The following is a 22,327-nucleotide window of genomic DNA, read 5'->3' as shown; positions in this document are numbered from 1 at the left end:
ATTTATATATTTGTCGTGTCAGGACAACCAGTCAAATTATATTACATTTCTAACAGAACAAAGCAAACAAACAGACAAAAGACACAAAGTTTGCAAGCTTGGTAGTTGATTAAATGTCCTTTGACCAGTAGCTGGCCACTTGGAATGCTTCTGGTGTTGCTGCAAGGAGGTCCTCCCTTGTGCATGTGGCAGGGCTCAGGTTGCATTGCTACAGGTGGTTAGTGGTTTGCTCTTCTCCGCACTCGCATGTCATAGACTCCACTTTGTGGCCCCATTTCTGAAGGTTGGCTCTGCATCTCATGGTGCCCGAGTGCAGTCTGTTCAGCGCCTTCCAAGTCACCCCGTCTTCTGTGTGCCCAGGGGGGAGTTTTTCATTTGGTATCAGCCATTGGTTGAGGTTCTGGGTTTGGGCCTGCCACTTTTGGACTCTCGCTTGCTGAGGTGTTCCAGTGAGTGTCTCTCTGTAGATCTTAGAAAACTATTTCTTGATTTAAGTCGTTGATGTGCTGGTTGATACCCAAACAAGGAATGAGCTGGAGATGTCTCTGCCTTGGTCCTTTCACTATTGGCTGCTCCTTCCTGGGGGATGTCAGGTGGTGCAATACTGGCTAGACAGTATAATTTCTCCAGTGGTGTAGGGCGCAGACACCCCGTGATAATGCGGCATGTCTCATTCAGAGCCACATCCACTGTTTTAGCGTGGTGAGATGTGTTCCACACTGGGCATGCGTACTCAGCAGCAGAGTAGCACAGCGCAAGGGCAGATGTCTTCACTGTGTCTGGTTGTGATCCCCAGGTTGTGCCAGTCAGCTTTCGTATGATATTGTTTCTAGCACCCACCTTTTGTTTGATGTTCAGACAGTGCTTCTTGTAGGTCAGAGCACGGTCCAGAGTTACTCCCAGGTATTTGGGTGCGCTGCAATGCTCCAATGGGATTCCTTCCCAGGTAATAATCCTCAGAGCTCGGGATGCTTGTCTGTTCTTAAGGTGTAAGGCACATGTCTGTGTTTTAGATGGATTAGGGATCAGCTGGTTTCCCCTGTAATAGGCAGTAAAAGCACCTTGAGCTTCGGAGAGCTTCTGTTCTATCATCTCAAAGCTCCCTGCTTGAGCGGTGATGGCATGATCATCAGCATAGATGAAACTCTTTGTCCCTTCTGGCAGTGGCTGGTCATTTGTGTAGATGTTGAACATGGATGGAGCGAGCACGCTCCCCTGCGGCAGGCCATTCTTCTGTTTCCGCCATCTGCTTCTCTGGCCCTGGAACTCAACAAAGAAGCTCCTGTTTTGTAGCAGGTTTCCTAATAATAATAATAATAATAATAATAATAATAATATCCCAGAACTGTTTGCAAAGTAATAGCATATATACAATATAATAATAATAATAATAACAATCCTCAGTCAGGTTCTGCTCACCTCCCATTTCTTTTCCTTAGGATGTGACTCCCTACATGAACCCCTCGCCTTTCACCGTCTCGCCCAACACCCACGTCTCCCAAGTCTTCAACCTTTTCCGGACGATGGGCCTCCGGCATTTGCCCGTGGTGAACGCCGTAGGAGAGGTGAGCTTGAGCGTTCAACCTGTATTTAGAGGGGGAAACAAGGACCACACACTTAAAAGGGGAATAACACTTTCGAACCAGAAACAGATTTTTCCTCCCCAAAAAATTAGTTTACATAGTGTAATTTTGCAATGTGGGCGCACTCCCTCCCTCCGCCACTAGATGGCACTGAAGCATTGTTGACAAAAGCTGAGAGATGTTTACTAAGTACAAGCAAGGTCTTGGTTTGCTCTTGAGTTGAATCTGTTTGTAAGTGTAACTCCAGCTATATATATATATATATATATATACACACACACACACACACATACACACACACACACACTATTATTATTATTATTATTATTATATAATAATAATAATAATAATAATAATAATAATAATATCCTGGTTGTCTTTGCAAAGCAGTAATAGCATGCATACAATATTATATGTGTGTGTGTATGTATGTATATATATATACACACACACACACACACATAATATTGTACACACACACACATGCTAAAACAAATATAGACAAATGCAACTTAAAGACAACTTAATTAATCCAACTAATTAATTCATTCATTCATTCATGGTAAATACAGTTCGAAAAAGTCACTGGATTGCTGCGGGGGTTTTTTTGGGCTGTATAGCCGTGTTCCAGCAGCATTCTCTTCTGACGTTTCACCTGCAATGTGTCGCCATCTTTGGAGACTACGTGTATATATAAAAAATAATATAGTAATACTAATATATATATACACACACACATATATATATGTTTTATATAATATAATACAAGACCTGGGTAACTCTCTGGTGTTTTGGTGTGCTGCAAAGCTCCAGTGGGATTTCTTCCCAGGTCATCCTCAGAGCTCGAGATGTTTGTATATTCTTAAAGGAGAAAAGCACATGTCTGTGTTTTAGATGGATTAGGAAACATGTGGTTTAGATGGATTAGGAATCAGTAAGACTACCTAGAGATTTGGGGAGCTTCTGTTCAACCGTTTCAAAGCTCCCTCCTTGGGCGTTGATGGCACGATCGTCAGCATAGATGAAACTCTCTGTCCCTTCTGACCGTGGCTGGTCATTTGTGTACATGTTCAGCATCGATGGTGCAAGCTAGTTTCCCCTGTAATAGGCAGTAAGAGTACATAAAGCTTTGGAGAGCTTCTGTTCAATCCTTTCAAAGCTGCCTGCTTGAGTGGTGATGGCATGATCGTCAGCATAGGGGAAACTCTCTGTCCCTTCTGGCAGTGACTGGTCATTTGTGTAAATGTTAAACATTGATGGAACAAGCTGGTTTCCCCTGTAATAGGCTGTAAGAGAGCTTCTGTTCAATTCTTTCAAAGCTCCCTGCTTGGGCAGTGATGGCATTATTGTCAGCATAGATGTAATTCTCTGTCCCTTATGGCATTTGTGTAAATGTTAAACATTGATGGAGCAAGCCAGTTTCCCTTGTAATAAGCAGTAAAGGCACCTAAAGCTTCAGAGAGTTTCTGTTCAACAATTCTAAAGTTCCCTGCTTGAGTGGTGATGGCATGATTGTCAGCATAGATGAAACTTTCTGTCCCTTCTGGCAGTGGCTAGTCATTTGTGTAAATATTGAACATTGATGGAGCTAGCTGGTTTTCCCTGTAATGGGCAGTAAGAGCACCTAAAGCTTCGGGGAGCTTCTGTTCGACCATTTCAAAGCTCTCTGCTTGGGTGGTGATGGCACTATCGTCAGCATAGATTCCTCTTTCCGTTCCAGATCGTGGGGATCATCACTCGGCACAACCTGACCCACGAGTACCTCCAGGCCCGGCTCCGGCAGCATTACCAGACCCTCTGACCGGACCTTCGGACCCCGCTCCATGCATCGGAGCCCCTTTTGCCGCCCGAGGTCCAGACTTAACGGAAGACCCTTGAACGTTTCTGGGAAAACCGAACATTGGATCAAAAGGATTTTGTTTTGTTTTGTTTTGAAGGGTCCAACGCGTGCCATTCTTTTTCCTTTTGCCATATTCCGAGCAGGAAATGGGGTTTTCCCCCCCTTTCTAAATAAAGTCAAGTGGGATTGGGTTGCTGCAAGTTTTCCAGGCTGTGTGGCCAATATGTTCCAGCAGCACTCTCTCCTGACATTTCGCCTGCATCTGTGGCTAATGGCATCTTCAAGTGGAGCGTATCTATAATATCTGTGGAATGATGTCTCGCGTGGGAGAAAGAACCCTCGACTCTGTAAAGTAAATGTAAATGTTGCAGTGAGCAAGCTTGAATAGCATTGAGCAGCTATGACGTTTGCAAAGTCAATCAGGGAGGGTCTCCGCATAGAGGTAGCCTGGCTCTTGTTGCCCGGAGGCACCATCTGTTTGGGAAGTGTTCATTGCAACACTCACACTTGCAATGAGCAAGCTTGAATCACATTGACTAGCAATGATGTTTGCAGAGTCAATCAGGGAGGGTATCTGCAATTGGCAGGCTTGAATAGCATTGAGCAGTCGTGAAGTTTTCAAAGTCATTCAGGGAAGGTGTTTGCATACACAGCCTGGCCGTTGTTCCCTGGAGGCATCCAACAGAGGGTGCCTCCAGACAACAAAGGCCAGGCTATTTCAGTGCAAATACCCTCCCTGATTATAGTACGCAAATACTTTCCCTCATTGACTTTGCTCAATACAATTCAAGCTTGTGAGTATTGCAATTAATACCTCCCAAGCAGAGGGTGCCTCCAGGCAACAAAGGCCAGACTACTTGTGCACAAAAACCGTCCCTGATTGACTTTGCAAACTTAAAGGCAGCTCAATACAATTCAAGTTTGCTCATTGCTAGTGTGAATATTGCAATTAATACCTCCCAAAACAGAGGGTGCCTCCAGACAACAACATCTAGGCTCTTTGTGTATGCAAACACCCTCCCTGATTGACTTTGCAAAATTCACAACTGCTCAATTTTATTCAAGCTTGCGAATTGCAAATGTGAACTTGCAATTAACATCTTCCAAACAGAGGAAGAACAGCCAGGCTATTTCTATGCAGATGCTCTCAGTAATTGGCTTCATGATTCTCACTGATTGACTTGGCAAACTTCATGGCTATTCTAATGCTTGCTGATTGCGACATTTTCCTTTCCTGAAACAGGAAAAGCGTTCTTTCTCCCATCCTGGACATTATTTCACAGGGGTGTGTGTGTATGTATATGTACATACATATGTGTGTATACACACACATACAAACACTTATATATGTATGTACGTATATGTATGTATATATATACACACACACACACACATATATGTATGTATATGTGTGTGTGTGTGTGTGTGTGTATATATATATATATATACATACACACACACACACACACAGAATCTGTGAAGATGTAGGTGAAACGTCAGAAGAGAATGCTACCGGAATGTGACTGCACAGGCCGGAAAACTCACCGCGACCCAAGGGATTCAAGCCTTTCTCCAACGCAAGTGGGATTCCTCTCCAGTAAACATGCATGCAATTAAAAGAGAGGAAGAGGCTAACGAGAGGAAGCGCTAACGAGAGACAAAAGCCGCTGATGTCAATGGGTGGGAATCGGCATTCTTGCCGTCGCTGCCAACTCTGACGAGATGCCCAGCTCCTGGCCTTCTCTCCGGACAGCAAAATTGGACCTTGGAATGCCTTCCGGGGCCGTTGGGGAGGGAGGGAGGGCCTTGCCCAGGTTGGCCCCATCCAGCTCCTTCCAGTCCTGACCTCGCTGGGCTTTATAGTCTTCCGGCGGCGCGTCGGCGAGCGAGATCCCGCCAGCCTTTGGCCTGGATTGATATTCCGGCCTTCAGATGGACCTGATAAAGCACAGCTCCCAGGAACAAAGCTGCGCCAGGCCCTTCCTGGACTCCGGCCATTTATCGGGGTTTGACTGCAAGGCCTATCATCCCCAGCCAGGGCTATGTTGTGGTGGCTAGTACCAAGGGACGGTGGGAGTTGCATTACAGATCCCATCAGTATTGACTATCGAGTATGACTGAGCCTATACAGTTTGTGACAGAGGATGATGGGAGTTGCACTGCAGATCCTATTAGGCTCTGTGGCCAGTAGAAAGAAATGATGGGAGTGGAAGTACAGATCCCATCAGCCACCATTAGTATTGACTATCGAGTATGACTGAGCCTATACAGCTTGTGGCAGAGGATGATGGGAGTTGCATTACAAATCCCATTGAGCTGAGTCAATACGGCTGTTAGCAAGAGATGGTGGGAGTTGCATTACAGATCCCATCAGGCTGAGTCAATACAGCTTGTGACAAGGAATGATGGGAGTTGCATTACAGATCCCATCAGCCACCGTCAGTATTGACTATAGAGCATGACTGAGCCAATACGGCTTGTGGCAGGGGATGATGGGAGTTGCATTACAGGCTTAGTAGCCAGGGATGGTGGGAGTTGCATTACAGATCACATCAGCCACCATCAGTATTGACTATCGAGTATGACCCGTCCTATATGGCTTGTGGCAGGGAATTATGGGAGTTGCACTACAAATCCTATCAGACTCAGTCAGTGGCCAGTAGAAAGAGATGATGGGAGTTGCATTACAGATCCCATCAGCCACCATCAGTATTGACTATAGAGCATGACTGAGCCAATACGGCTTGTGGCAGGGGATGATGGGAGTTGCACTACAGGCTTAGTAGCCAGGGATGGTGGGAATGGCATTACAGATCACATCAGCCACCATCAGTATTGACTATCGAGTATGACCCGTCCTATATGGCTTGTGGCAGGGAATTATGGGAGTTGCACTACAAATCCTATCAGGCTCAGTCAGTGGCCAGTAGAAAGAGATGATGGGAGTTGCATTACAGATCCCATCAGCCACCATCAGTATTGACTATAGAGCATGACAGCCAATACGGCTTGTGGCAGGGGATGATGGGAGTTGCACTACAGATCCCATCAGGCTTAGCAGCCAGGGATGGTGGGAATTGCATTACAGATCCCATTGGGCTGAGCCAATACGGCTGTTAGCAAGGGATGATGGGAGTTGGATTACAGATCCCATCAGGCTTAGTCAGTGTCCGGTAGCCCGGGGTGATGGGAATTGGATTAGAGATCCCATCGGGCTGAGTCAATACAGCCGGTAGCAAGGGATGATGGAAGTTGGATTACAGATCCCATCAGTCTTAGTGTCTGGTAGCCAGGGATGGTGGAAGTTGTATTATAGATCCCATCGGGCTGAGTCAGTACGTCCAATAGCAAGGGATGATGGGAGTCGGATTACAGATCCCATCAGTCTTAGTGTCCAGTAGCCAGGGATGATGGGAGTTGCATTACAGATCCCATCAGGCTGAGTCAGTACGTCTGGTGGCAAGGGATGATGGGTGTTGCATTACAGATCCCATCAGGCTAAGTCAATACAGCCGGTAGCAAGGAATGATGGGAGTTGGATTAGAAATCCCATCAGGCTTAGTCAGTGTCTGGTAGCCAGGGATGATGGGAGTTGGATTAGCGATCCCATCCTTCGCCCATAAGACTCAATGAGGGGCTCACGGTCCCTTGCCGTCGTCAATATTGATGGTGCCTGATGGGATCTGTAATGCAACTCCCATCATCCCTCCTTGCCTCCCCTCTAGGTCAGTATTAGCCCGTCGGGGATTATGGGGATTGTAGTCTTAGCAGAATAGAGTTTCCCCACCTGGATCCAAATGCACCGTATCAGTATTATGAAGTCGATCATCCTTTGGGATCCTTGCTCAGCCTGTATTTCCCGGACTACAGTTCCCATCATCCCCAGATCACTCGTCCTTAATTTAATTTTGCAATTTTCTTTATTTTTGCAATTTGCACTTTTTTCTAGGGTTTTGTTGTTTTTTGGGGGGACCTAACGCCACTGTATGTGTATGTATATCAATGTTTATTATTGTTATTTTTTTAATCATGTATTATTAATTTTTTAATTTGCATCGTCTTTAAAAGGAAAAGGACCGAACACGATTAAAAACAAAATCGAAAATGCGTCTTTCTTGGTGAGGTTTTGCGGTTTATTTGAAATCCATGGCGATTGGGTCTAAGTTTTGGGGAGAATCCTCTTAATATTCTATTATTATTATTATTATTATTATTATTATTATTATTCGATATACAGCAAACAAGATCCCTATACTGGCTTTTATATTAAGATATTATTTTAATGAATTAATATCATATTTAGGATATTATATTTTGTTATCTTTTATATGTTATAATAATGTATACATTATATATTATAATTTAAGCTATATATATATAATTTAATATTAATCAATTTAATATTATTTATTTAATATATATTATATATTATAATAAAGTATATATCATCATAATATATTGAATTTAATATTTATTAAATATAATATAATTTATTTAATATATAATTTGTACTATCAATAAAGTATATATCATCATAATATATTAATATTAAATATAATATAATTTATTTAATATATACTTTGTACTATATTATGATAAAGTATATATCATCATAATATATTGAATTTAATATTAATTAAATATAATATAATTTATTTAATATACAATTTGTATTATATATTATAATAAAGTATATATCATAATATATTAAATTTAATATTAATTAAATATAATTTATTTAATATATAATTTGTACTATATATTACAATAAAGTACATGTGATCATAATATATTAAATTTAATATTACTTAAATATAATATAATTTATTTAATATATAATTTCTACTATATATTATAATAAAGTATATATCATAATATATTAAATTTAATATTACTTAAATAAAATATAATTTATTTAATATATAATTTCTACTATATATTGTAATAAAGTATATATCATAATAATTTAATATAGTATTTATTTCATTTATAATGTGTATTTATATTTTAAGATGTATTAAATATTAAGAATAATTTTAATTTATTATATAATAATTTATTATATTTTTCTTTTAATATAAAAATTATATATTATAGTAATTTAAATAAATATAATGGATTTAATACATAATCGAGCTATATTGTAATAAATTAATTTATATTGTAATCATATATTTATATAAGATGTATTAAATATTAATAAGATGTATAATTTATATTATAATTTATTATAATTTATTATATTTTTTCTTTTATATATTATATATTATAGTAATTTAAATGAATATAATTGATTTAATACTATATTGTAATAATTTAATATATATTGTAATCATATTATATTTATATTTATTTTATAAAATATATTAAAATTAAAATACGATATTAGGATTTATTATATTTATTTTACGATGATAGTTTATATTTGTATATTTTAATTTTATTTATATATTATTGTGATATCTACTATATTTTAAATTATTTATATTGTAAGATATATTATTTATATTGCAATTTATTATATTATTTGTTACAATGATTTATATTTTCCATTGTGATAATTTAATATATTTATTATTTATATGTATAATACTTTATTAATGTATTAAGATAGTGTTATATTAATATTATCAGGGCTACTAATAGTCTTACTAATATATTTGTATTAATACTAATGTTGATAGTTGTGAAATAATATTGATATTATTAATACTAATATTAGTAGTAAAATAATATATTACTAATGCTAGTATTGGTAGTAAAATAATATTGATATTACTAATACTAATATTAGTAGTAAAATAATATTGATATTCCTAATACTAATATTGGTAATAAAATAATATTGAAATTACTAATACTAGTATTAGTAGTAAAATAATATTTATATTACTAATACTAATATTGGTAATAAATAATATTGATATTACTAATACTAATATTAGTAGTAAAATAATATTGATATTACTAATACTAATATTAGTAGTAAAATAATATTGATATTACTAATGCTAGTATTGGTAGTAAAATAATATTGATATTACTAATAGTAATATTAGTAGTAAAATAATATTGATATTCCTAATACTAATATTGGTAATAAAATAATATTGATATTACTAATACTAGTATTAGTAGTAAAATAATATTGATATTACTAATACTAATATTGGTAATAAAATAAAATTGATATTACTAATACTAGTATTAGTAGTAAAATAATATTGATATTACTAATACTAATATTGGTAGTAAAATAATATTGATATTACTAATACTAGTATTAGTAGTAAAATAATATTGATATTACTAATACTAGTATTAGTAGTAAAATAATATTGATATTACTAATACTAGTATTAGTAGTAAAATAATATTGATATTACTAATACTAATATTAGTAGTAAAATAATATTGATATCAGTAATACTAATACTGTTAGTAAAATAATATTGATAAGTAAAATAATATTGATATTCCTAATACTAGTATTAGTAGTAAAATAATATTGATATTCCTAATACTAATATTAGGAATAAAATAATATTGATATTCCTAATACTAATATTAGTAGTGAAATAATACTGATTTTACTAATACTAATATTAGTAGTAAAATAATATTGATATTACTAATGCTAATAGTAGTAGTAAAATAATATTGATATTACTAATACTAGTATTAGTAGCAAAATAATATTGATATTCCTAATACTAGTATTAGTAGTAAAATAATATTGATATTCCTAATACTAATATTAGGAATAAAATAATATTGATATTCCTAATACTAATATTAGTAGTGAAATAATACTGATTTTACTAATACTAATATTAGTAGTAAAATAATATTGATATTACTAATGCTAATAGTAGTAGTAAAATAATATTGATATTACTAATACTAATATTAGTAGTAAAATAATATTGATATTCCCAATACTAGTATTAGTAGCAAAATAATATTGATATTACTAATACTAATAGTAGTAGTAAAATAATATTGATATTCCTAATACTAATATTAGTAGCAAAATAATATTGATATTACTAATACTAGTATTAGTAGTAAAATAATATTGATATTCCTAATACTAATATTAGTAGTAAAATAATATCTTGATCTAGAAACTTGAACAAGTTGACTAGGTGTGGCTATGCAAATGAGTGGGTGTGGCTATGCAAATGAGCCCTGGGAGGAACCATAGCAAAGAAAGAAGCAAAGGGTTTGAAGTGTATTTTTTTATTATTATATATTATATATTATTTCATCAAGCAAAGGTGCTGAAAATAAGAAATTTTTGTCGTTTTTTTCCATTTAGAAAAAAAAAGAAAAGAAATTAAGCAAAAACAGAGAGGAGGTCAAGTAAGTAAATAAATAAGTTAGTTAATAAATAAATAAATTAGGGAATTTTTGGTTTTTTTTTTTTTTCTGAAGGTTTCCGAAGGTTTTTTTTTTGGAAAAATTATATTTTCCTCGCGTCAGGTTCGGAGTTTATTTTCTTCTTCTTAATTCCGTCTGAGCCCTGAAATCAATGAGAAATAATAACAATAATTAGAAATAATTGGGATTGTTCGATCGGTTGCAATTAGTCGTAACAGCTCTGAGTTACCATGGGCATTATTTATGCATTCGTTTCCAAGTGAAGAGAACTACAAACCCCATCATTCCACCCTTAGAGAACTACAAATCCCATGAGTCCATGGCAGTGGTAGTGGTGTCAAGCTGCATCCATTCCACGGTGTAGATGCAGCCTTACAGAACTACACATTCCATGTTCCCACCCTTAGAGAACTACGCATCCCATGATTCCATGACAGCGGAAGCAGTGTCGAGCTGCATCCTTTCCGCAGCGTAGAGAACTACAAACCCCATTATCCTAACTTAGAGAACTACAAATCCTTTGTTTCCACTCTTAGAGAACTACAAACCCCATTGTTCCACCTTGAGAAAACTACAAGCCCCATAGTTCCACTCTTAGAGAACTAGAAACCCCATCGTTCCACTCTTAGAGAACTAGAAACCCCATCGTTCCACTCTTAGAGAACCAGAAACCCCATAATTCCACTCTTAGAGAACTACAAACCCCATCGTTCCACCCCGAGAAAACTACAGGCTATCCGATGATTCAGTGCCAGTTGAAGTGGTGTCAAAACTGCATTGGTTTCCAAGTGAAGAGAACTACAAACCCCATAGTTTCACCCTTAGAGAACTACAAACCCCATCATTCCACTCAGAGAACTATAAACCCCATAGTTCCATCCTTAGGGAACTACAAAACCCATAGTTCCACCCTTAGAGAACTACAAACCCCATAGTTCTATCCTTAGAGAACAACAAACCCCATAGTTCCATTCTTAGAGAATGACAAACCCCATAGTTCCATCCTTACGGAACTACAAATTCCATAGTTCCATCCTTAGGGAACTACAAAACCCATAGTTCCACTCTTAGAGAACTACAAACTCCATAATTCCACCCTGAGAAAATGACAAACCCCATAATTCCACTCTTAGAGAACTACAAACCCCATCGTTCCACCCTGAGAAAACTACAGGCTATCCGATGATTCAGTACCAGTCAAAGTGGTGTCAAAACTGCATTCGTTTCCAAGCGAAGAGAACTACAAACCCCATAATTCCACCCTTAGGGAACTACAAACCCCATAATTCCACCCTTAGAGAACTACAAACCCCATCATTCCACTCAGAGAACTACAAACCCCATAGTTCCATCCTTAGGGAACTACAAAACCCATAGTTCCACTCTTAGAGAACTACAAACCCCATAGTTCCACCCTTAGAGAACGACAAACCCCATAATTCCGCCCTGAGAAAACGACAAACCCCATAGTTCCACCCTTAGAGAACAACAAACCCCATAGTTCCATTCTTAGAGAACAGAAACTCCATAGTTACACCCTTGGAGAACTACAAACCCCATGATCCCGCCATTGGAGAACTATAACCCCCATGGTTCCACCCTTGGAGAACTACAAACCCCATGAATCTGCCTTTGGAGAACTACGAACCCCATGACCGCCCGGTGCTCACCTTTGCACCCTAACCCGCTGACGGACCCGATCCGGTCCATCCTCCTCCCGAAGCACCCCGACTCCCTCAGGCTTTTGGGGGCCTGGAGGCCCATCATCCTCTTCAGGAGGGAGCTCCGGCCGGGCGAGGACGCGAACCGGGGATGATGGGCCCTGAAGTCGGTGTTGCCTTCCTCCTCTTCCTCCTCCTGCTCTTCCTCCAAGGCTTCGTTCAGGTCCCTTCTTGGGATGCTGGGCTCCTCGAACCCGGGACCGTCCTGGAGGTCCTCCATCAAGGAGACCTTCTCCTCCAGGCGTTGTAGCAAGGCCTGAGGAAGAGAAGAGGAATCAGATAGCATCGCCCGTATCCCTTCTTTCCTTCTTTTTCTTTCTTCTCTTCCCTCCTTCTTTCTCCTTCCTTCCTTCTTTCCTTCCTCTTTCTTTCCTTCTCCCTTTTCCTCCTCCCCTCCTTCTTTCCTTCTTTTTTCTTTCTTCTCTTCCCTCCTTCTTTCCCCTTCCTTCCTTCTTTTTCTTTCTTCTCTTCCCTCCTTCTTTCCCCTTCCTTCCTTCTTTTTCTTTCTTCTCTTCCCTCCTTCTTTCCCCTTCCTTCCTCTTTCTTTCTTTCTCCCTTTTCCTCCTCCCCTCCTTCTTTCCTTCTTTTTTCTTTCTTCTCTTCCCTCCTTTCCCCTTCCTTCCTCTTTCTTTCTTTCTCCCTTTTCCTCCTTCCCTCCTTCTTTCCTTCTTTTTCTTTCTTCTCTTCCCTCCTTCTTTCCCCTTCCTTCCTTCCTTCCTTCCTTCCTTCCTTCCTTCCTTCCTTCCTTCCTTCCTTCATCTCTCTTTCTTTCCTTCTCCCTTTTCCTCCTTCCCTCTTTCTTTCCTCTTTTCCTCTGTCTCTTTCACTCTTCTTTCTCTCCCTATTTCCTTTCTTTCCCTTCCTTCTTTTCACTTCTCTTTTTCTTTTGCTCTTCCCCTTTATCTTTTCTTTTTCTCTCTCTTCCCACTCATCCTTCCTGCTTTCTTTTTCTCTTCCTTTCCTTCCTTTTATTTCTTTTTCTCCTTCGTTTTTTTATCTCTTCTTCCTCATCTTCCCTTCTTTGTTCTTTCCTTCCTTACTCTTTTTTCTCCCTCCTTCCTCTCTTTCTGTCCTTCCTTCCTGCTTTTCTTCATTTCACTCTTTTTTCTTTCTCTCTCCCTTTTTCTTTCATCCCTTCTTCCTCCCCTTCTTCATTCCTTCTTTCCTTTCTCTTTTTCTCCATTTTCATCTCTTTCTGCCTTTCTTTTCTGCTTTCTCTCTCTCTCCCCCTTCCTTCTTTCATTCTTTTCTTTCTTTTTCTATCTTCTCTTCCCCAGTCTTTTCTTCTATCTTCCTCCCCTTCCCTTCTTCCTTCTTCCCTTCCTTCTTTCCTTTCTCGAACTTTTTCTTTCTTTCCTTCTTTGCTTCTTTTCTTTCTTTTTCTCTCTCCTCCTTTCTTTCATCTCTTCTTCTTCCCCTTCCCTTCTTCCTTCTGTCCCTTTTCCTCCCCTTCCCTTCCTTTCCCTTCTTTCCTTCCTTCTTTTCTTTTTCTCTCTCCCCATCTTTTTCCCTCTCTTTCCTCTTTCTGCCCTTCCTTCCTGCTTTCTTTCCTTTCTTTCTTGCCTTTTCTTTCCTTTTCTTTCTCGTCTTCTCCTTCCTTCTTTTCTTTTTCTCTCTCCCCATCTTTTTCTCTCTCTATCCTCTTTCTGCCCTTCCTTTCTGCTTTCCTTCCTTCCTTTCTCTCACTCCCATTTTCTTGCTTTCCTTCCTTTTTTCCTTCTTTTCCTTCTTTTCCTTTCTCATCCTCCTTCCTTTCATCTCTTCTTCTTCCCCTTCCCTTCTTGCATCTTCTCCCTTTTTCTTTCTTTCCTTCCTTCCTCTTTCTCTCCTTTCTCTCTCTTTCCTCCCTTCCTTCCTCTCTTCTTCTTTTTATCTCTCTTTCTACCCTTCCTTCCTGCTTTCCTTCCTTTCTTTTCATCTCTCCCTTATTCTTTCTTTCCTTCCTCTCTCTCTCCTTCTTTTCCTCTCTCCCCTTTCTACCCTTTTCTCTCTCCCTTATTCCTTCCCTTGTCTTTCTCTCCTTCTTTCTCTCTTTCCTCTCTTCCTTCCTTCCCCTCTTCTTTTTCTCTCTCTTTACTCTCTTTCTACCCTTTATGCTTTCCTTCCTTCCTCTTTCTCTCCTTTTTCTTTCCTCCCTCCTTCCTTCCTTCCTTCCTTCCTTCCTTCTTTCCTTCCTCTCTTCTTCTTTTTCTCTCTCTCCTCTCTTTCTACCCTTCCTTCATGCTTTCCTTCCCTCCTCTTTCTCTCCTTTTTCTATGTTTTCTTCCTTCTTTCCTTCCTCTCTTCTTCTTCTCTCTCTTTCCTCTCTTTCTATCCTTTCTTTTTCTCCTTCTTTTTTCTCCCTTTTCTCTCTCTTTCTATCCTTCCTTTCTTCCTTTTTCTCTCTCCCTTATTCCATTTCTCTCATTCTTTTTCTCTCTTTCCTCTCTTCCTTCCTTCCTTCCTTCCTTCCTCTCTCCTTCTCTTTCTTTCCTCTCTTTCTATGCTTCCTTTCTTCCTTTTTCTCTCTCCCTTATTCCACTTTCTCTCCTTTTTCTCTCTTTCCTCTCTTCCTTCCTTCCTTCCTTCCTTCCTTCCTCTCTTTCTTTCCTCTCTTTCTATACTTCCTTTCTTCTTTTCTCTCTCTCCCTTACTCTCCTTTTTCTCTCTCTTTTCTCTCTTTCTATCCTTCCTTCCTTCCTTTTTCTCTCTCCCCTTTTCTCCTTCTTTTTCTCTCTCTTTCCTCTCTTTCTGCCTTTCCATCATGGTTTCCTTCCTTTCTCTCTCTCCCTTAATCCTTCCTCTTCCTCTCCTTTTTCTCTCTTTCTATCCTTCCTTTCTTCCTTTGTCTCCTTCTTTCTCTCTCTCTTTTCTTCCTTCTATCCTTCCTTCCCTCCGTTTTCTGTCTCCCCTTTTCTCCTTCTTTTCTCTCTTTCCTCTCTTTCTGCCCTTCCTTCATGCTTTCCTTCCTTTTTCTCTCTCCCTTATTCCTTCTTTCTCTCTTTCCTCTCTTCTTTCCTTCTTTCTCTAGCTTTCCTCTCTTTCTATCCTTCCTTTCTTCCTTTGTCTCCTTTTTCTCTCTCTTTTCTTCCTTCTATCCTTCCTTCCCTCCGTTTTCTGTCTCCTCTTTTCTCCTTCTTTTCTATCTTTCCTCTATTTCTGCCCTTCCTTCATGCTTTCCTCCCTCTCCCTTATTCCTTCTTCTTTCTCTCTTTCCCCTCTTCTTTCCTTCTTTCTCTAGCTTTCCTCTCTTTCTATCCTTTCTTTCTTCCTTTGTCTCCTTCTTTCTCTCTCTCTTTTCTTCCTTCTATCCTTCCTTCCCTCCGTTTTCTGTCTCCCCTTTTCTCCTTCTTTTCTCTCTTTCCTCTCTTTCTGCCCTTCCTTCATGCTTTCCTTCCTTTTTCTCTCTCCCTTATTCCTTCTTTCTCTCTTTCCTCTCTTCTTTCCTTCTTTCTCTAGCTTTCCTCTCTTTCTATCCTTCCTTTCTTCCTTTGTCTCCTTTTTCTCTCTCTTTTCTTCCTTCTATCCTTCCTTCCCTCCGTTTTCTGTCTCCTCTTTTCTCCTTCTTTTCTATCTTTCCTCTATTTCTGCCCTTCCTTCATGCTTTCCTCCCTCTCCCTTATTCCTTCTTCTTTCTCTCTTTCCCCTCTTCTTTCCTTCTTTCTCTAGCTTTCCTCTCTTTCTATCCTTTCTTTCTTCCTTTGTCTCCTTCTTTTTCTCTCTCTTTTCTTCCTTCTATCCTTCCTTCCCTCCGTTTTCTGTCTCCCCTTTTCTCCTTCTTTTCTCTCTTTCCTCTCTTTCTGCCCTTCCTTCATGCTTTCCTTCCTTTTTCTCTCTCCCTTATTCCTTCTTTCTCTCTTTCCTCTCTTCTTTCCTTCTTTCTCTAGCTTTCCTCTCTTTCTATCCTTCCTTTCTTCCTTTGTCTCCTTTTTCTCTCTCTTTTCTTCCTTCTATCCTTCCTTCCCTCCGTTTTCTGTCTCCTCTTTTCTCCTTCTTTTCTATCTTTCCTCTATTTCTGCCCTTCCTTCATGCTTTCCTCCCTCTCCCTTATTCCTTCTTCTTTCTCTCTTTCCCCTCTTCTTTCCTTCTTTCTCTAGCTTTCCTCTCTTTCTATCCTTTCTTTCTTCCTTTGTCTCCTTCTTTTTCTCTCTCTTTTCTTCCTTCTATCCTTCCTTCCCTCCGTTTTCTGTCTCCCCTTTTCTCCTTCTTTTCTCTCTTTCCTCTCTTTCTGCCCTTCCTTCATGCTTTCCTTCCTTTTTCTCTCTCCCTTATTCCTTCTTCTTTCTCTCTTTCCTCTCTTCTTTCCTTCTTTCTCTAGCTTTCCTCTCTTTCTATCCTTCCTTTCTTCCTTTGTCTCCTTTTTCTCTCTCTTTCCCCTCTTTCTGCCCTTCCTTCCTGCTTCTTTTCTTCCTTGCTTCTTTCCTGTCTCTGTCTCATTCTACCCTTCCCAATAGCATCCCGAAGGCGAAGAGGGCCGAAGTGTCCCGGTCCTTCCTTACCTCCATGCTGGCCAGCTCCTTGGCCGGACTCAGGCTGCTGACCGGGTGGGCGGCCACTGGGCTCTGGAAGGAGATGACCAAGGAGAAGAGGAGCACAAGGAAGAGGAGAAGAGTCCTGGGCTTGGCTTCCATGGCTGTGGGGGGTGTGAAGTCTCCTTGGTGTGCCGGAGCGCCTTCCTTCCTTCCTTCTTCCTTCCTTCCTTCCTTCCTATCCGTTTGCCCTCTTCTCTCCTCTCCTCTCCTTATATCCCTTCTTTGGGGGTCCGGGGTTATCTTCCCCGCCGCATTCCAGCCCCAGAGATTCCCTTTCCGAGGTGTCGCGCGCCCAGTCACACGCCGGTGACTTCATGGGACCCTCGAGGGGCACGCGGATCCAGACCGCCTTCCTATATATGGCCGCCTCGGCCCCTCTCGCCTCCCTCCCTCCCTTCCCTTTCCTTTCCTTTCCTCCCTTCATTCCTTTCCTTTCGCTTTATCCCCTTTTCCTTTCCTTTATTCTTTCCTTTCTGCCTTCCTTCCTTCTTTCCCTTTCAGTACTGTTTCTCCTCCTTCTCTCCTTTCTTTCCCTCTCTTTCCTATCACTTCCATTTCATTTCCTTTATTCATTCCTTCCTTTCTCTCCCTCACACTTCTCTTCCTTTCTTCTTTCCTTCCTTCCTTCTTGCCTTCCTTCCATTCCCTCCCTTTCACTTCTGTTTCATTTCCTTCCTTCCTTTCCCTCTTTCACACTTCTCTTTCTTTCCTTCCTTCTTGCCTTCCTTCCTTCTTGACTTCCTTCCTCCTTGCCTTCCTTCCATTCCCTCCCTTCTCTTTCACTACTGTTTCCTTCCTTTCCCTCCCTCACACTTCTCTTGCTTTCTACTTTCCTTCCTTCCTTCCTTCCTTCCTTCCTTCCTTCCTTCCTTCCTTCTTTCCTTCCATCTTGCCCTCCTTCCATTCCCTCCCTTCTCTTTCACTTCTGTTTCATTTCCTTCCTTCCTTTCCCTCTTTCACACTTCTCTTTCTTTCTTCTTTCTTTCCTTCCTTCTTGCCTTCCTTCCATTCCCTCCCTTCTCTTTCACTTGTTTCATTTCCTTCCTTCCTTCCCCTCTTTCACACCTCTTTCTTTCTTCTTTCTTTCCTTCCTTCTTGCCTTCCTTCCATTCCCTCCCTTCTCTTTCACTTCTGTTTCATTTCCTTCCTTCCTTTCCCTCTTTCACACTTCTCTTTCTTTCTTTCTTTCTTTCTTTCTTTCTTTCCTTCTTGCCTTCCTTCCTTCTTGACTTCCTTCCATTCCCTCCCTTCTCTTTCACTTCTGTTTCCTTCCTTTCCCTCCCTCGCACTTCTCTTGCTTTCTTCTTTCTTTCCTTCCTTCCATCTTTCCTTCCATCTTGCCCTCCTTCCATTCCCTCCCTTCTCTTTCACTTCTGTTTCATTTCCTTCCTTCCTTTCCCTCCTTCACACTACTCTTCCCTTCCTTCCTTCCTTCCTTCCTTCCTTCCTTCCTTCCTTCTTGCCTTCCTTCCATTCCCTCCCTTCCCTTACACTTCTGTTTCATTTCCTTCCTTCCTTCCTTTCCCTCCCTCCCTCACACTTCACTTCTCTTCCTTCCTTCCTTCCATTCCCTCCTTCCCTTCCCTTTTACTTCTGTTTCATTTCCTTCCTTCCTATCCCTCCCTCACACTTCTCTTCCTTCTTTCCTTCCATTCTCTCCTCTTTCCCTTCTTTTTTCATCCTTTCCTTTGCTCTTCCCTTTCTTCCTCCTTCTATCTATTCCTTCCTTCCTTTCTATCTCCAGGGTCCGCTTTGTCTCCCTTTGTGGGTCAAGTCCCCACTCAGCCATTGAAATTGATGGAGTCACACTTTCTCAGCCTCAGAGTAGAGCCAGTCTGGGCCGTTCTTGGGAGACTCAGCTTGAGCTTCTCTCCAAGGTCCTGAATCCTTGGAAGGAAGGAAGGGAGATCTCTTCATCCTCCTTTCATTTCTCTGTTTCCTTCCTTCTTTTCTTCCTCTCTCTTTCCCCTCTTTCCCATTCCCCTCCTCCTTCCCTTTCCACACTCCATTCTTCCTTCCCTTCCTTTCTTCCATTCTCTTTCCCCCTACCTCCATTCTCCCCATTCCCTCTTATCCTTTTCTTTCCTCTCTTCTCCTTTCTTTCTTCCTCCAGTTCTCCCTCCTTTTCTTCCCTTCTTCTCTCTTCCCATTCTCTCGCCTTCTCTTCTCATCTTCCTGTCTTCTTCTTCCTTCTCCCCATTCTCTGTTTCTTCTCCTTTTCTTCCCTTCTCCAATTTCTCCTCCTTTCTTCCTTCTTCCCATTTTCCCATCTTTCTCCTACTTTTCTTCCCTTCTTCCTATTCTCCCCTTTCTTCCTTCTTCCCGTTTCTCCTTCCTTTTCTTCCCATTCTCTCTTCTCCTTCCTTTTCTCTTCTCCTTTCTTCCTTCTTCTCATCCTCTCTTCTACTTTTCTTCTCTTCTTTCTATCTTCTCCTTTCTTCCCTTTTCTTCAGTTCTTCTATTTCTCCTTTCTTTCTTCTTCCCATTCTCTTGTCACCCTCCTTGTTTCTTCCCTTCTTTCTCTCCTCCTCTTCTTCCTTTCTTCCCTTTCTCTCTTCTTCTCATTCTCTCTTATCCTTTTCTTCTTTCTATATTTTCCTTCCCATTTCTTCCCTTCTTCTATTCCTCTTCTCCTTTCTTCTTTCTTCCCATTCTCTTGTCTCTCTCCTTGTTTCTTCCCTTCTTCCTCTCCTCCTCCTCTTTCTTCTCATTCTCTCTTCTTCCTTTTCTTCCCTTCTTCTTTTCTCCTTTCTTCCCTTCTTTTCTTCTCTCTTATCCTTTTCTTCCCTTCTTTCTCTTTTCCTTTCTTCCCTTTTCTTGCCTTCTTCTATTCCTCTTCTCCTTTCTGCCTTCTTCCCATTCTCTTGTCTCCCTTCTTTTCTCCCCTTCTTCCTCTCCTCCCCCCTTTCTTCCTTCCCATTCTCTCTTCTTCTTTTCTTCCCTTTTTCTATTACTCTTCTCCTTTCTTCTTCTCATTCTCTCTTATCCTTTTCTTCTTTCTATCTTTTCCTTTCTTCTCATTTCTTCCCTTCTTCTATTCCTCTTCTCCTTCCTTCTTTCTTCCCATTCTCTTGTCTCCCTCCTTGTTTCTTCCCTTCTTCCTCTCCTCCTCATCTTTCTTCTTTCCCATTCTCTCTTCTTCCTTTTCTTCCCTTCTTCTATTCCTCTTCTCCTTTTCTTCTCTTCTTTCTATCTTTTCCTTTCTTCCCATTTCTTCCCTTCTTCTATTCCTCTTCTCCTTTCTTCCCATTCTCTAGTCTCCCTCCTCCTCCTCCTTCCATTTTCCCATCCTCTCCCTTTTTCCCTTCCTTTTCTCTCCTTCCCTTTCTTCCTTTCCCCATGAAGGAGAGACCTCCGAATTGTGAGCCCAGAGACCCCTTTCCCAGCCAAGTCAAACACTCCGATTTCTACAAAATGTTTATTGAAACACACGAAGAGCAAAAGCTGTTTTGTAAAACTTTTACACAAGTCCTTTTCCCGAGCCTCTTGAGGACTAGAAACCTCCTGTTCAGAGAATTCCGCATTTAGTATAAAAAAACATCGTCCTGCATTTCAACTCCGGGGTTTTCTCCTCAAACCTAAAAGAAAGAAAGGCAAAATGTCAATGCCCAACTTCAACATATTGTTATTATGTCCCATGTCATTATCATTATCCTATATTATTATTATTATTATTATTCTATATTAATGTATATATTATTATCCTATATAATTATGTCTATTATTATGTTATGATTAATCTATATTATTGTAATTATTGTGATGTTCATTGTTATTATTATGTTATTATTCTATATTGTTGCGTTTATTATTATTATTCTATATTATTATGATGTCCATTATTATTATTATTATTATTATTGTATCTATTATTATCCTATATTATTATTATGTCTATTATTATTATGATTATTATTATTCTATATTATTGTGTCTATTATTATTATCCTATATTATTATTATGTCCATTATTATTATGTTATTATTCTACTATATTATTGTGTCTATTGTTATTGACCTATATTATTATTATATCTATTATTATTATTATGTTATTATTCTACTATATTATTGTGTCTATTGTTATTGACCTATATTATTATTATATCTATTATTATTATTATTATGTTATTATTCTACTATATTATTGTGTCTATTGTTATTGACCTATATTATTATTATGTCTATTATTATTATTATTATTATTATGCTATTATTCTACTATATTATTGTGTCTATTGTTATTGACCTATATTATTATTATGTCCATTATTATTATTGTTATGTTATTATTCTACTATATATTATTCTACTATATTATTATCCTATATTATTATGTCCATTATTATTATTATTATTCTATATTGTTGTCTCTATTGTTATTATCCTATATTATTATTATATCCATTATTATTATTATTATTATTATTATTATTCTATATTATTGTGTGTATTATTATCCTATATTATTATTATGTCCTTTGTTATTAATATTATTATTTTATTATTCTACTATATTGTGTCTATTATTATCCTATATTATTAAGTCCATTATTATTATTAATATTATTATTATTATTTTACAATATTTTATAGTAAAATATTATCATTATTATTATATCCTATTTAATTATTTACATCATTTCTATCCCACCCATATTAGCCCAAAGGCTGATAATTATTATCATCAATATTGTTATTATTATTCTACTATATTTTTATTGTCCTACATATTTTTATTATATTATATCATTATTATCGGGGAGAACATATTATTATTATTATTATTATTATTATTATTATTACGTCCTTTTATTATTATGTCTATTGTTATTATCATATATTATCCTATATTATTAATATTATTATTCTACTATATTATTGCGTCTATTATTATTATCCTATATTAATATGTCCTTTATTATTATATTATTATTCTACTATATTATTGTGTCTATTATTATCCTATATTATTATGATGTCCATTATTATTATTATTATGTTATTATTCTACTATATTATTGTGTCTATTATTATTATCCCATATTATTATGTCCATTATTATTATTATTATTATTATTATTATTATTATTATTACTCTACTATTATTGTGTCTATAATTATTATTATCCTATATTATTATTATGTCCATTATTATTATTATTATTATTACTCTACTATTATTGTGTCTATAATTATTATTATCCTATATTATTATTATGTCCATTATTATTATTATTATTATTATTATTATTATTATTATTATTATTAGGGACAGCATCATCATTG

General features: G+C 38.2%; 2 protein-coding genes across 2 annotated transcripts in view; one reads left to right on the top strand and one right to left on the bottom strand.

The window, feature by feature from the left end:
* The window catches only part of CLCN6 (chloride voltage-gated channel 6), a 35,090-nt gene extending 27,559 nt beyond the window's left edge, over window positions 1–7,531 (top strand). Inside the window, exons 22-23 of the mRNA XM_067472760.1 lie at window positions 1,440–1,565; window positions 3,304–7,531. Coding sequence (XP_067328861.1) covers window positions 1,440–1,565; window positions 3,304–3,384 — 207 coding nt within the window. The 3' untranslated portion in view covers window positions 3,385–7,531. The remainder of the gene's footprint in view (window positions 1–1,439; window positions 1,566–3,303) is intronic.
* On the bottom strand, window positions 5,097–17,137 carry LOC132764990 (natriuretic peptides A-like). The gene is made up of 3 exons (XM_067472931.1): window positions 17,006–17,137; window positions 12,455–12,783; window positions 5,097–5,331 (listed from the first exon to the last, which is right to left on the bottom strand). The coding sequence occupies exons 1-3, from the start codon at window positions 17,135–17,137 to the stop codon at window positions 5,097–5,099; spliced, it is 696 nt and encodes a 231-aa protein (XP_067329032.1).
* Window positions 17,138–22,327: the final 5,190 nt, after the last annotated feature.

Source organism: Anolis sagrei, chromosome 13 (assembly GCF_037176765.1).
Source record: "Anolis sagrei isolate rAnoSag1 chromosome 13, rAnoSag1.mat, whole genome shotgun sequence".
NCBI lineage: Eukaryota > Metazoa > Chordata > Lepidosauria > Squamata > Dactyloidae > Anolis > Anolis sagrei.
Note: the sequence above shows the minus strand (reverse complement) of the source record. Positions and strands in the feature narration are given on the sequence as shown.